The sequence below is a fragment of the Scomber scombrus genome, chromosome 21, assembly GCF_963691925.1.
Source record: "Scomber scombrus chromosome 21, fScoSco1.1, whole genome shotgun sequence".
Lineage (NCBI taxonomy): Eukaryota > Metazoa > Chordata > Actinopteri > Scombriformes > Scombridae > Scomber > Scomber scombrus.
The window spans coordinates 23161769-23174376 of record NC_084990.1 but is presented as its reverse complement, the minus strand read 5'-3'; the positions used below and the strand labels follow the sequence as shown (position 1 = coordinate 23174376).

Below are 12608 nucleotides of genomic sequence, written 5' to 3'. Positions count from 1 at the left end.
AACGACACATTTCGCTGTGGTCAAGCTAGCGGCTTTGTCTGTATTTTGGCAACAAAAAAAAACAACACAATTAGCGAGGCAGAAAGCTGTCATCGTTCATTTCGGTTCGAGTGGAGCTTTTTTGTTCTTCTTCTTTAAAAAGCCTTTAAATTGTGTAAATCATCGGTGAGTTTAATCTTTGCCTTCCCTCCAAACGTGTTGTAACGTTTAGCTAGCTGGTTGCATCGTTTCAATGAGAATTATTTAACTGTATAACCATAAATAACCATTATTATCTACTGACAGCGTGTGTTATATTAGTGGTTAATGGGGAAAGCAATATGGAGGAGTCTCTGCTTTGAGGCTTTTGTCGTGTGGTGTTTTCTTTTCTTCGCTAGCAGACAGTAGCAGCTACAAATGATATAAATGAAATATCTAAATGAGAGCATGCACAGATCATACAGCACCACAATGCATGATAACATACAAGTATGCATTGGTTTTATGAGAGCATGCACAGATGATACATCACCACAATGCATGATAACATCAAGTATGCATTGGTTTTATCGGAGCATGCAGAGATGATACACCACCACAATTCATAATAATATAAAGTATGCATTGGTTTTATTGGAGCATGCATAGATGATACACCACCACAATGCATAATAATATAAAGTATGCATTGGTTTTATTGGAGCATGCACAGATTATACACCACGACAATGCATGATAACATAAAGTATGCATTGGTTTTTATTGGAGCATCTCCACACACTGCTGTTAATGGTACACGCTGTAAACTGCTGCCAGGTGTTGTTGATGCTGGCAGTAAGTGGCCCTGCCATAAAGCCATAAAAAAAACATCCTTACCTGCCTCTGATTTATAATTAATGCATATTTTGATCGGTATGCAGGTAGCTCAGGTGCTGCTATCATGTTGGTGCATTTTAGTTAGGGTCATATTTTTAAACTCCAAATAAAAAAATACACTTGTAACTCCCCCCTCCCCCATTTCTACTGTACACTTAGTATATCCATGTGATGCTTCTTTCTACATTTATTTGACAGCTTTAGTTACTTCTCAGATGAAGATTTGACACAATGGATAATATAACAAGCTTTTAAAATACAACACATTGTTAAAGATAAAACCAGTGGTTTCCAAGCTTTTTTGTCTTTTGACATCTTACAAAAAGCAGTGTGTAGTCGGAGGTCGCATTTCAGATGTCTATGAGTTGTTAACAGCTCCACCAAATAGTGATTTTTCCCTCTAAACTTCTCACATGGTTTCATTTCAATAAATGTTCAAATGATCCAATATTTCAGCAAAAATCAAAGATTAGAGAAAAAGTCCAAAAACTGAAAACTCCTCTCCCATTAATCATCTCACCACCCCTCACATTTATCTGCTGACCCTTTGGAGGGGCCCCACCCCTAGGTTGGGAACCACTGGACTAAACTAGCTAACTGTATATAAAGTAGTGTAAACTAGCTCCACCTCCAGCAGCTACAACAGTAACATGCTGCTCTAACACTGATGCTTCACTATTAATAATCTAATGATGTAATTTATGATAATATGCAACCATCAAATGAATTACTTTTACATTAATATTGTAAGTGCTGCTCATACTTATGTGCTTTAACTTTATTGGGATTTTTCATGCAGGTCTTTTAATTGTAATGGAGTATTTTAACATTGATGTAAAGGATCTGAATACGCCTTCCACCATTGGTTAATGGTACATGGGTAACTAGTCAATGCAGATTAAGCCGTCTTCTTTTTAAAATAGAAATCTATAACTGTGACAGAAACATTATACATACATTTAGCTGTAAAGTTATTAAAAAAACAAAAACCAAGTGCTTCATACATCGACTGCTGTTAATCTGCATTGGCTCACATTTGTCACCCATGTATCTTTTCAATGAATCCCATTTTTTCCAACGCTGTTTTCTCCTCTCTACCACATTGACTCCCGCTCGCTTCCATCATGCAACAATCTTGACGTTGACCAGGAACCTGCTGGTCCCCAGGTCTACCTGATGAGTATGAGCCTGACTACAGAAACCCCTAACGATGGTCCCACTGTTACAGAAGGTTTTAAACATCATTATTTCCTAACATACATGTCTCTGAATCACTTGTCCTTGTGCGGTAAGGTGTGTGTCGACAGTGGAGAGATGAATATACTAGTGTTTGTCTACAACGTGGCACCATAAGTGTGTTTGTGGCCCACTCAGCAGACTGGTTTCCCATCCAGTTGTGAACCAGTTAAGACTAAAAAACTGAATCCCAGACACCTGAAAATGATCTTAATGAACACTTGCAGGCTCCGGAGTAAAGACGGCGCATCTTCTCTTTGGGATCTTTTAACTTTCTGCTCTTTTCCTACAGCGTCGACCCCGGCGGAGAGCAAAATGACCTCACCTGAGCCGAAGAAGGAAAAGAAGCCAGAAGACGGAGTAGCGGAGGAAGAGGAGGAGGAGGAGGAATACGTGGTGGAAAAGGTCCTGAATCGGCGGGTTGTGAAAGGGAGAGTAGAGTATCTTCTCAAGTGGAAAGGCTTCTCGGAGTGAGTGTTGTTTTTTTGGAGGGGGAGGGTAGAGTTGTGTCACTTATCAGTATTTTATTCATACCGTTCCCCCTAAAACTGTTTATTTTAATGTTCTTTAATGTCGACAGTGAAGATAACACGTGGGAGCCAGAAGACAACTTGGACTGTCCGGATTTGATTGCGGAGTTTCTGCAGTCCCAAAAATCAGCACAAGAGGGGAAGAGGAAGGCGGCCGGAGAAGCAGAAGGAGATGAAAGTAAATCGAAGAAGAAGAAAGACGAAGTAAGTTCCTTCGGTTAGTTTCAAAAATTCTTTATTAGGATAACCCGAGTTTTGAACATAGCAAAAACATTTGACAAAAAAAAATAAAATACCATAATAAACACAAACAGAAGACATTACAACAAAAAGACAAAATATAATGTAAGGGGGGTGGGATAGTAGGGGTTATTTACCTTTAATTCTTCTGCAGTCTCCACTCAGGACGAACACAGTGAGGAATGGAGGACACTACTCACTTAGCCAATGTGACATGAATAGCCTCTTAGCTGCTAATGTGAAGTGTGGCAATACTGAGGTCAAAGGTCATGTCCATGTATCATACGATAAGTCCATATATAGACATGATGATGCTGATAATCACGTTATTGTACGATAAGTCGATATCATAATTATTAGGTCAGGTCTTTTGTTTTCTGGTGGAAGAGTAAAAGGAACATTTTTGGTTTACATGAGATCACATGGAAATTTTTGTTGTTGTTGAGCAGTTAAAAGTATTGTAATAAAATAATGGTAGAACATAAAACATCCATAATAAGATGCATGGATGAAGAGATGCAGGCGACAGGTGTCTTTCTTTGTAGTTTGGGGTTGAATCTCATGTTTCTTTCTTCACTGGTCTTTGTCTTGAATCGTCCAAATCCACAATTCATCATCTCTTCCCGGAGCTCACGTGGACTTCCTGCAGACTTTCTGAAGATGCAGTTAGGGCTGGGTATCATTTAAACAAATATGATACCAGCACCAATCCAAGTAACCTTAAAGTGATACTGATACCAACTGAGTCCTTCATTAGATTCCCATTAACACATGTAGGTCTCTGTCTTGTATCCGGTGTAACAGGCGTGTAGTGTAGACACACTTTAGAGCGTTTAGGTGGCATCTTGGCTGCTGAACTGCTAAGCGCGCTAAATCAAATTCACCACGACTTCGCCACCACAGACGGGTTGTAGCCGCTGTGGCAGTGGACCAATCACATGTCACGTTAAATCCATGAACGCTTGCTGTTGATTGGCTGTAAGCAAGTCCATACAAATAGTCATATTTTCTAGATCTGGGTCCAAAAAGGATGGATTGCAGGTATCGTTTGACGAGAGACGTTTCCATACTACTTGGCATTGATTTATTTCGGTTGATACCTTAAAAGGTATCGAGTACTGATACCCAGCACAAGATGCAGACCTCACTGATTCTCCTCAATTCATAATAAATGTGATGCTGTAGTGTTTTTAAACTGCTGACACAAGAATGTAAAACTTACAGGTACGATCATGTCAACATGATATTTAAGCCAGAGCCCTGCACACTCGTATATCCGCTGTGCTTTAAACTGCACAGGTTATCCGACAGCTTCACTAATTAAATTCGGTACCCAACCTGACCTGCACCCTAATTAAAATCAATCTACTACATCGGATACAAAATAAATCTCCACTTCTCCTCAGGATCCATTTCACCGACTGCAATGTGATGTGATTTTTAAAATGAAAGCAGAGAGTTCACAAATAAACTACATGATTAAAAAAAAAAAAAGGCTTTTATCAATTTTAATCGTGGGCATCTTTTTGTGGATGTGTTACTAAAATTATATATTTTTATGATGCAATAATTACGTCTTTAAAATATTTTAAGCGTTGCACCTTAGACCTGAACCTGCAAATTACACAGCACAGTATTTTTCACCAGTTTCATCAAATTTTGCATGTGCAGGACTCTGTTTTAAGCATAAAATACTGCACAAATATGTATAACAAGAAATTCGGGCTGCAACTAACAAACTGATGATGAAAAAAGCCTGTGAAAAATAAATATTGACCTTTAAATCAAGTTGAAGTCATTAAATGTTTGGGGGTTTTTTTCCAAGCAGCTCTCTTAAAATCCCAAATTAAATACTTTTGCTTTAAAAAAAATTACTTAAACGATTAATAGATTATCAAAATAGACGAAGCAATTAATTTTCTGTCAATTGATTAATCACTGCAGCTCTAGAAGAAATGTGACACTAAAATGGAAATCACTCAACAAATCTCTCTCCGTGACTGTACTGACCTTTGCAGACTCGTACTAATGAGCCTGTTTGTCTCCTATAACTTATTTAAAACTTGTTATATCAGTACTTTGTTATTGTGCCTTAATTAAAGTCGTATTTCTTTTGTTTCTTTTTGATCTTCAGACAGAGAAACTAAGAGGCTTTGCTCGAGCCCTGGATCCAGAAAGGATTATCGGCGCCACAGATTCGACGGGAGAACTCATGTTCCTCATGAAATGGTTCGTACTGTGACGGTTTTTATGTGTAATTATTTATTATATTTTATTTTGAGGTGCCAGTCGGGTGTTTTCCTGACAATTTTGATTAGTTGCACCTATAGACTGTATATAAGAAATGGACGTAACATTTGTGGACTGCTGCTCGGAAGCCAACAGTATTGGATCTGAGCAGCGCCATCTTGAAAATATCAGGTGCATGCTGGGAAAAATTAAAACACGGATTCTACTTATATGGGCATCAGGAGGGGCATGAGGCGCCCTCCTGAACCTGTGAACCAACCAACCTGTCAACCACGACGTAGCCACGCCCTAATGCATACCCTGCTTTATCGTCAAATATAAAATCAGGGAGGCCAAAATTTCACAAATGAACATCATACTGCATTGAAGAAGGCTTTAAACTAGCGATTGAGACCATAAACACATTTTGAAAACTGAGGTTAGAAAATGAAGTGAGAAGTTGTTGAATTCTCCATTGACCTGTATTGAGACGGAAGTCCTTTTGACACCAAAACGGTCGCCCCCTGGTGGCCTTTTGATAGAATGCAGTTTTAAGTTACTTCAGCGTTGGCATCATTGCAGAGGACCGGAACTCCCCGCCTTGTTGCACCAAAAGAAACCCAACACAAAGGATGTATAAATGTAAACACAACTTCATACAACCTTAAAACACAATTTGAACAAACTGAAAACAACACTTTGTTGATAAAAACAACGACACAGCAGCTGTTTTAAACTGAATTACTCCCAGATGTTCAGCAATTAAACTGTGATGTTAAATATGTATCTGTTGAATTCGTTGTTTTTTGGGTTTTTCAATCAGGAAAAACTCTGATGAAGCCGACCTGGTGCCGGCGAAGGAGGCCAACGTGAAGTGTCCGCAGGTGGTCATCTCTTTCTACGAGGAGCGGCTCACTTGGCACTCGTACCCGACCGAAGACGAGAAAAAGGACGACAAAAACTAACGGAGGGCCAAAAAAAGAAAGAAGAAGAAGAAGAACTGTAGTTTTGAACTTCATTGTACTTTGGACAGGGGGGTTTTTTGGAAGCTGGGGGGCATTTTGGGGGAGGGGGCAGGAGGAGGGCAAAGACAAGCAAGACATCAATGGACTCATTCGTCTTTTTTAGTGTAGTGTCACTCATTTGATTCTGCTTTTATCTGGATATCTTTAAATGTAAATATGCTTCAGTTTTGCTTAAAGAAAAAAAAAAACTCCCCAAAAAACCAAAAAAAAAACCAACAATGGGGAGAAAAACGTCAAATGCAGTGTTAAAAAAAAAGTTCATGTTATTTTAAAGGTGCAGTCTGTAGAATTTAGTCGACATTTAGTAGCAAAAAAATAAATATATTCGTACGTATGTTTTTTTAAACAGCGTTTAATGACCTGAAAAATAAGAATCACTGTGTTTTCTTTAACTTAGATTAAGACGTTTATATCTACAGAACTCACCACATTTCTACGGTAGCCCAGAAGGGACTAAATCCTGTACGCTGCACCTTTATTAAAGAATCGCTCGAGTACTTCTTCAGTATCTTCTTTACATGTTTACATTCAGTCCAGTGCCCACTCATCTCGCTACGATGATTGTATTAAAGCTAGGTGATGTTTTATTTTAGTTTTTTTTTTAAATTTTCCATCAGTGTGCCATTATTCTTTTTTCTTTTCTTTCATTTAAAAAAAACTTTGGGACATTGGTGCTTTTCGAGGGAGAAAAAAAACAAATCTGTGTTCATCTTTAGAGATTTTCTTGTTGTACGGTTACGAAAAACGTTTTTTTTTTTCCAGTGGTTAATTTTTTTGGTTCATTAGTATCAATCTTCGTAGTGGTTTTTCATGTCTTGCTTGTCGGTTTTTGGAGAATAAAAACAACCTTTTTTTGTTATCGTGCTGTTTCACGCTGGTGTGTCACTTTTAATCAATCAAACCTTTATTTATACAGCAGCTTTCATTAAGGTTCATTTATATTAAAATGCTTCACTGCTGATAATAAGACAGAACAAGTGACAACATAAAGAAAGAGGAATAAAAATAAAGAAATCAAAAATGAAAAAACTGAGACCAGGAGAAAAATATGGATGATAAAATGCTTAGAACATTTAAATAAAATAAATAAGATAAGAGAAAAGGTTTATTAAAAGAAAAAAAAACTAGGTTAAAATAAATTGTCAAATGAAATCAGAGATGAAGTTTAATAAAAGCTGGACAAAAACTAGGTTTATATTTTCATGTCTTAGGTCAAATACAACATGATATTGTGCAAAATAATCTGAAAAAAACAGACATAATATTGTTGAAATTGCTCATTTTTCACAGTAAATAGATGGTTTACTCTAGTAAAGATATAACATAGATATATATTATTTGTAGGTTATTATGTGATGGTTTTACTGGTTTGACTCACTTAAGACCAAAACACATGAATAAAGTCGATAAGATAAACTGATAATATAACAGGAAGCTTTTTTTCTGATAGGTTCTTCACACTCCATCAAGACCTTTCTGAAAATCAGATTTACTAAATTACTGTAAAGCCTCAACGATTAATCGATTAGCTGCCAACTATTTATTTATTTATTTATACAGTTTAAAGTTACAGGGACAGTTTCTATGAATAAACATTTCTGTAAATGTGCCAGTTTAGTCGTCTTGGCTCATTTTCAGCTGCAGTCTCTGAGCAGGCGTGATGACAGTTTATGACAAATGTATTAGATTAGTCTATTAAAACTATTTTTAATAACCAATGAATCATTTTGAGTGATGTTAGAGGGGGAAAAAGTCTAAATTATCAGGTTCCAGCTTCTCAAATGTGAATATTGTCTGTTTTTTTTAAGTCTTCTATGATAAAAAAAAAAACTAAATATATTTCACAACATGAGACATAATAGATTTAAAGAGTAATTCAGCCCATCATTACACTTTCTTTGAATGAGCACAAATTCATGAAACAATCTTTTTAATAACTTAAAGAAATGATTATTTTTTAAAAGAACTTTTTTTAAAAACCACTTCATCCTGCTAAACATGTACCTGCTTAAAAAGAGAAAACTTCTGTACTTGTACTTCCATCGCTGCTACTAAGGATGCACCCATCATGAAATTCTGAGCTGATACCAATTTTTAAAATAAGAATTTGGCAGAGAACCGATATATACTGATTTTATTTTATATTTTTAGGATTATGTTATGTTTTATTTATACCACAGAGAAACAAAATTATTGTAAAATAATGTAATTCAGCCCATCATTCCATCTTTTGAATGGGCACACATTTAAAAATCCCTTTAACCTGTTGTACAATTACATACTTAAAGTCTGTGTAAAGTCAATTCATTGATTTACTTCTAAACATGTTATACATGTTGGAAAATGGTTACAGAAAACATGTGAAAAGGCTGATAACTATGCAGTACTGAATTGTGGAGATAGAGCCTTAGAGCCCTGGTTAACATGCCTAGTGGCTAGTTATTGTTAATATTTAACACTACTACTACTACGGTCTACAGTTAGCCAGTTAAATGAGCTAGCAGCAGAACGCTCTCAGACCTAGCGTCCATGTTTCTGGTAGAGGTGGTGACTTTGATTGACAGGTGACACTTGGTAGGGGGCGGGGCTTCAACGGACTCGGCGGGAACGCCCACAGAGGTGGTGACTTTGATTGACAGGTGACACTTGGTAGGGGGCGGGGCTTCAGCGGACTCGGCGGGCACTCCCACAGCGTTTGGCAGAAGAGAAATAGGCAGACTTTTACACAACTTTGAAGGCTAATTTCATATATTTGGCATTTTTTTTAATCATTCAAATTTGGCAGGGTGGTTAACAACACACTTTTCTGTGGTATGTCAAACTCAGAACACATATTTATTCTTACTTTACACAGACTTTAATAAGAATTTTCCGTACAGATACTGCTACTGTTGGAGTCTGACCGTCCGACTGCAAATAACCACGACATCTGCACAATTTGTCTAATTTACTGATGTTAGTCAACAAGGGTAATAGAAGCCGGTACCGATATTATGCTGATACATCGGTGCATCTCTAGTTGTAGCCTTAATTACTGCAACAATATCTGACACATGTATGAATGTAAAAACTACACTATCTAAACCCTTTTTTTTTTGGGCTCGAGCTCCCAACTACGCACACACACACACACACACACACACACACACACACACACTCATTCACGACAACCAGAGCAACAAAGAGTCACAGGTGAAAATAAAAACACTTTATTAATCAATAAAAACAATTCTTGATTGCCAGCAAATATCTCAAAACAGAGGGAAGGGGAGAACTAACATCCAAAAACTCAAAAGCAGAGAGAGTGGTGTGTATGTGTGTGTGTGTATGTGTATGTGTGTGTGAGAAAGAGAGAGAGAGAGAGAGAGAGAGAGAGAGAGAGAGAGAGAGAGAGAGAGAGAGAGAGGAGAGAGAGAGAGAGAGAAATAGAGAGATAAGAGACAGTTTGTTATGGAGACATTTGGACAAAAACGACATAAAATAAAACAAAAAAAGACAAACACAAAAACATGGAAATATTTACATAAACGAGACAAACAACAGAAATAAAATAAAAATTTAAAAAAGTGCACTAAGTAGTAGCAGTACTGAATAGTCGGTGTTACACTGAGGTGAATGTTAAACCAGTTTCATGCCTGAATATCACATTTAACGAGGACGTTTTCTCCTTTTTCAGTAAATTTTTGGACATCATCTTTAAAGTGGCGAGTTCAGTTCAGCTTCTTGTAAAATATTTCTAGCCTATTCTGCTATCAGCTGCAACCATTGACCTATGTTGTTTTTTTTTTTATATTAAATGGTGTAAATGTAATACACGTAATGACGGACTTCATTCAAATAGAGATAATAGCACTTCTACTTTTTTTGAGAAACGGCTTTTTTTTGTTTTTCTTTGTAATTAAAATCCGTTCTCAAAAAAAACAACCTTTTAAAGTGAAGATAATGAGATTGTGTGAAATAAATAAAATAAAAGGCATTCGAGTTTAAAGTGGCCAAAACACACACAGTCAGTCGTTTTCACACATTCAAAAAAGGAAAGTATTTCTTTTCTTCTTTTTTTAAAATTAAATCTCATTTTTAACAACTTGGCTCACTTTGTCAACAAGAAAAATAAAGTGACATAGGACTTTAAATATTTATTTAAGCCAACGGCTCTTGGCTTTAACCACAACAAGAAGAGAACCGAACTGCAGACAAGCTGGTGAACTCAGAGGCAGACATGTTTACCTCTCCTCTTCCTAAACTGACAAGAAGTCATGTGACAATTGCAGCTGAACATCGTCCTTTTCTGTCGTTTTTTTTGGCTGCAGTTTGACGGGAAATGAGTTTAGCATCGCAGCGGAAGTGTGTTTATTCCCCATGAATAAAAACATCACTTCATTGGTCAATTGACTCTTTTAAAGACTTTTGCTGCGTTGCATTTACCTCAGAAGTTGGAAGTCAGACTTGGGAGTGACGCCACACCCAAATTTGATCCATTCCAGTTTAGAAGTCAGAAAAACCAGTTTAACCGCGGATAGAAATATCAGTTAATAGAAACTCACTTCACTGTATTCTACACGTACAATCACCATAGCAACACGTCCACAGATAGAAGTCAGTGGACAGTGCTGTGTGTGTGTACGACTGATTTAATGAGACACAAATTAGACAAAACTGCTAATAAACAGGATTTTACTACAGCTAACCCTCACAGGAATACCATCTTGGATTTTGAGGTCAGAGCTAGTGAGGTTCGTCCAACTTTCCTAATCAAAGATCTGACTTTAGGGGGAGTTCCAGTTAAAAATTTACGACTGGGAACTCGGACTGGTAAATTCGGACTTCGGAGTAACTGGAACGCACCATAAATAAAGTACAAGTAGGGGAGACCAGATTCTGATTCCCTTTGGTAGACATAGCCGATTTCAGAAAGAAAAAACTTTTAGGTAAGAAAGTTTTTTGTTTATTTTTACTTCATGTATTTGTGTAATATCATTGTCTGCTTTCTACATAAACTCCACCAATATGTAAAACTGATATGTTAGCAATTGGAAGAAGTCTTTGGAAAGATACTAATTATTCTAAATGTGTCGTAATGTTTTAAATCAACCCTAACCCTATTCAACAAGGCCAATACAATTATTAGACGTTATTTCCTGTCAAACTGCGTCCAAATAAAAAGGTCACAAAGAAGACGATCGTCTGCTGTGAATGTAACGTAACTTCCTGTTTGTTTTGGAGCCAGAGAGGTAAAGATGTCTGCCTCTACATTCTCCATTGTATCTGCAGCTAGGTCCGTCTCGCTTTTACAGCAGTTTTTAAAAAAATAAAGAAAACAACAAAAAACGCCTCATATGGGCTTAAAAAAAAATCAGATAAAACGTTGGCAAGTAAAGTTAGTCTTTAAAATTTCGCTACACCACGGCGACGACTGTGAGCCTGCTTTTCAAGTTATAACGCTGTAAAAAAACAAAAAAACAAAACAAAAAACTTGAGAGAGGAAGAAGGAGAAAACAAGAAACGACCAATGAGCTTTGATCGGTGACAGCCCGCCCTCCCCTGGAGGTGGTAATCACAGTAACTCCTCCTCTTCCTCATTCTTTTTCTTCTTCGTGGAGCTCCTGGAGCGTCGCAGCAGTCTCGACTTCCTCTCGTTGATTACAGGCTCCGAAAAAAGTGATCAACTCAACAGAGAGAGAGAAAGAAAGAAAGAGAGAGAGAGAGAGAGAGAGAGAGAGAGAGAGAGAGAGAGAGAGAGAGAAAAAGAGGGGCAGGGTGTAGACTTTTACATAAAGCTCTGATGTGGCCTAGACCTCTATAACCTTTGCTTATACTACAGATTATGAACAGTTAATAAAGAGCCTTTCCTAAACGCAGCTCCCCGTTATTTAAAACCTGCAGCGAAGGAATAGCGACAGACACGGCAAAATGCAATATAGCCAAGCCTCTTTTTTTGTTTTTTTTTCTCCTTTTTTTTTTGTTTGTTTGTTTTGTTAAAGACAAATTACAGTGCTATGTATAATTTATAAGGAAGTTGATACATTTTGCAATGCAGTGTGCCTCCTCCCCTAAAAATTAAAAAATAATAATAATAATAATAAAATAAAAAATAAAAACATCCACCTGCTCCCTCTTGCAGGACTTCGCCGCCTCTTTTTTTAACTTTAAAAGCAAGCGGCCAGCCCGGGAACACGCTCCTCTTCTTCGTCATCTTCTTTGTCGTCTTCTGACTCCTTCTTGTCTCAACATCCATCAAAAAATTCTCCTTCAAAACCTCCGTTCTCTTTCCTTCTTTTTTTAGGGCCTCCTCTTCTTCCTCGACTCGAGACTGACTCGATTAAAACCTGTCAAACCTTACAAGAATTAAGAGTGCAGCGTCAGAGCTACTCGAGATGTATACAGGATCGAACGATGTGCACCTAATACAAACCTTTTTTAATGGGTTTTTTTATGGTTAGTATATAGGTGTTAAAATGGCATCCTTAAAAATAAAAACCCACAAAAAGATGAG

The 12608-nt window shown here is 37.2% G+C and overlaps 1 protein-coding gene across 2 annotated transcripts; it reads left to right on the top strand.

The window, feature by feature from the left end:
• Positions 1-5: 5 nt before the first annotated feature.
• On the top strand, positions 6-6113 carry cbx1b (chromobox homolog 1b (HP1 beta homolog Drosophila)). 2 transcript variants are annotated; one of them, XM_062442634.1, is made up of 6 exons: positions 6-165; positions 2005-2086; positions 2384-2561; positions 2672-2825; positions 4996-5090; positions 5914-6113. In XM_062442634.1, the coding sequence occupies exons 2-6, from the start codon at positions 2032-2034 to the stop codon at positions 6053-6055; spliced, it is 624 nt and encodes a 207-aa protein (XP_062298618.1). In that variant the 5' UTR covers positions 6-165; positions 2005-2031; the 3' UTR covers positions 6056-6113. The 2 variants fall into 2 exon arrangements, with proteins under 2 accessions (XP_062298618.1, XP_062298616.1); XM_062442632.1 differs by lacking the exons at positions 6-165; positions 2005-2086 and having other exon boundaries at positions 2181-2561.
• The last annotated feature ends 6495 nt before the right edge of the window (positions 6114-12608 follow it).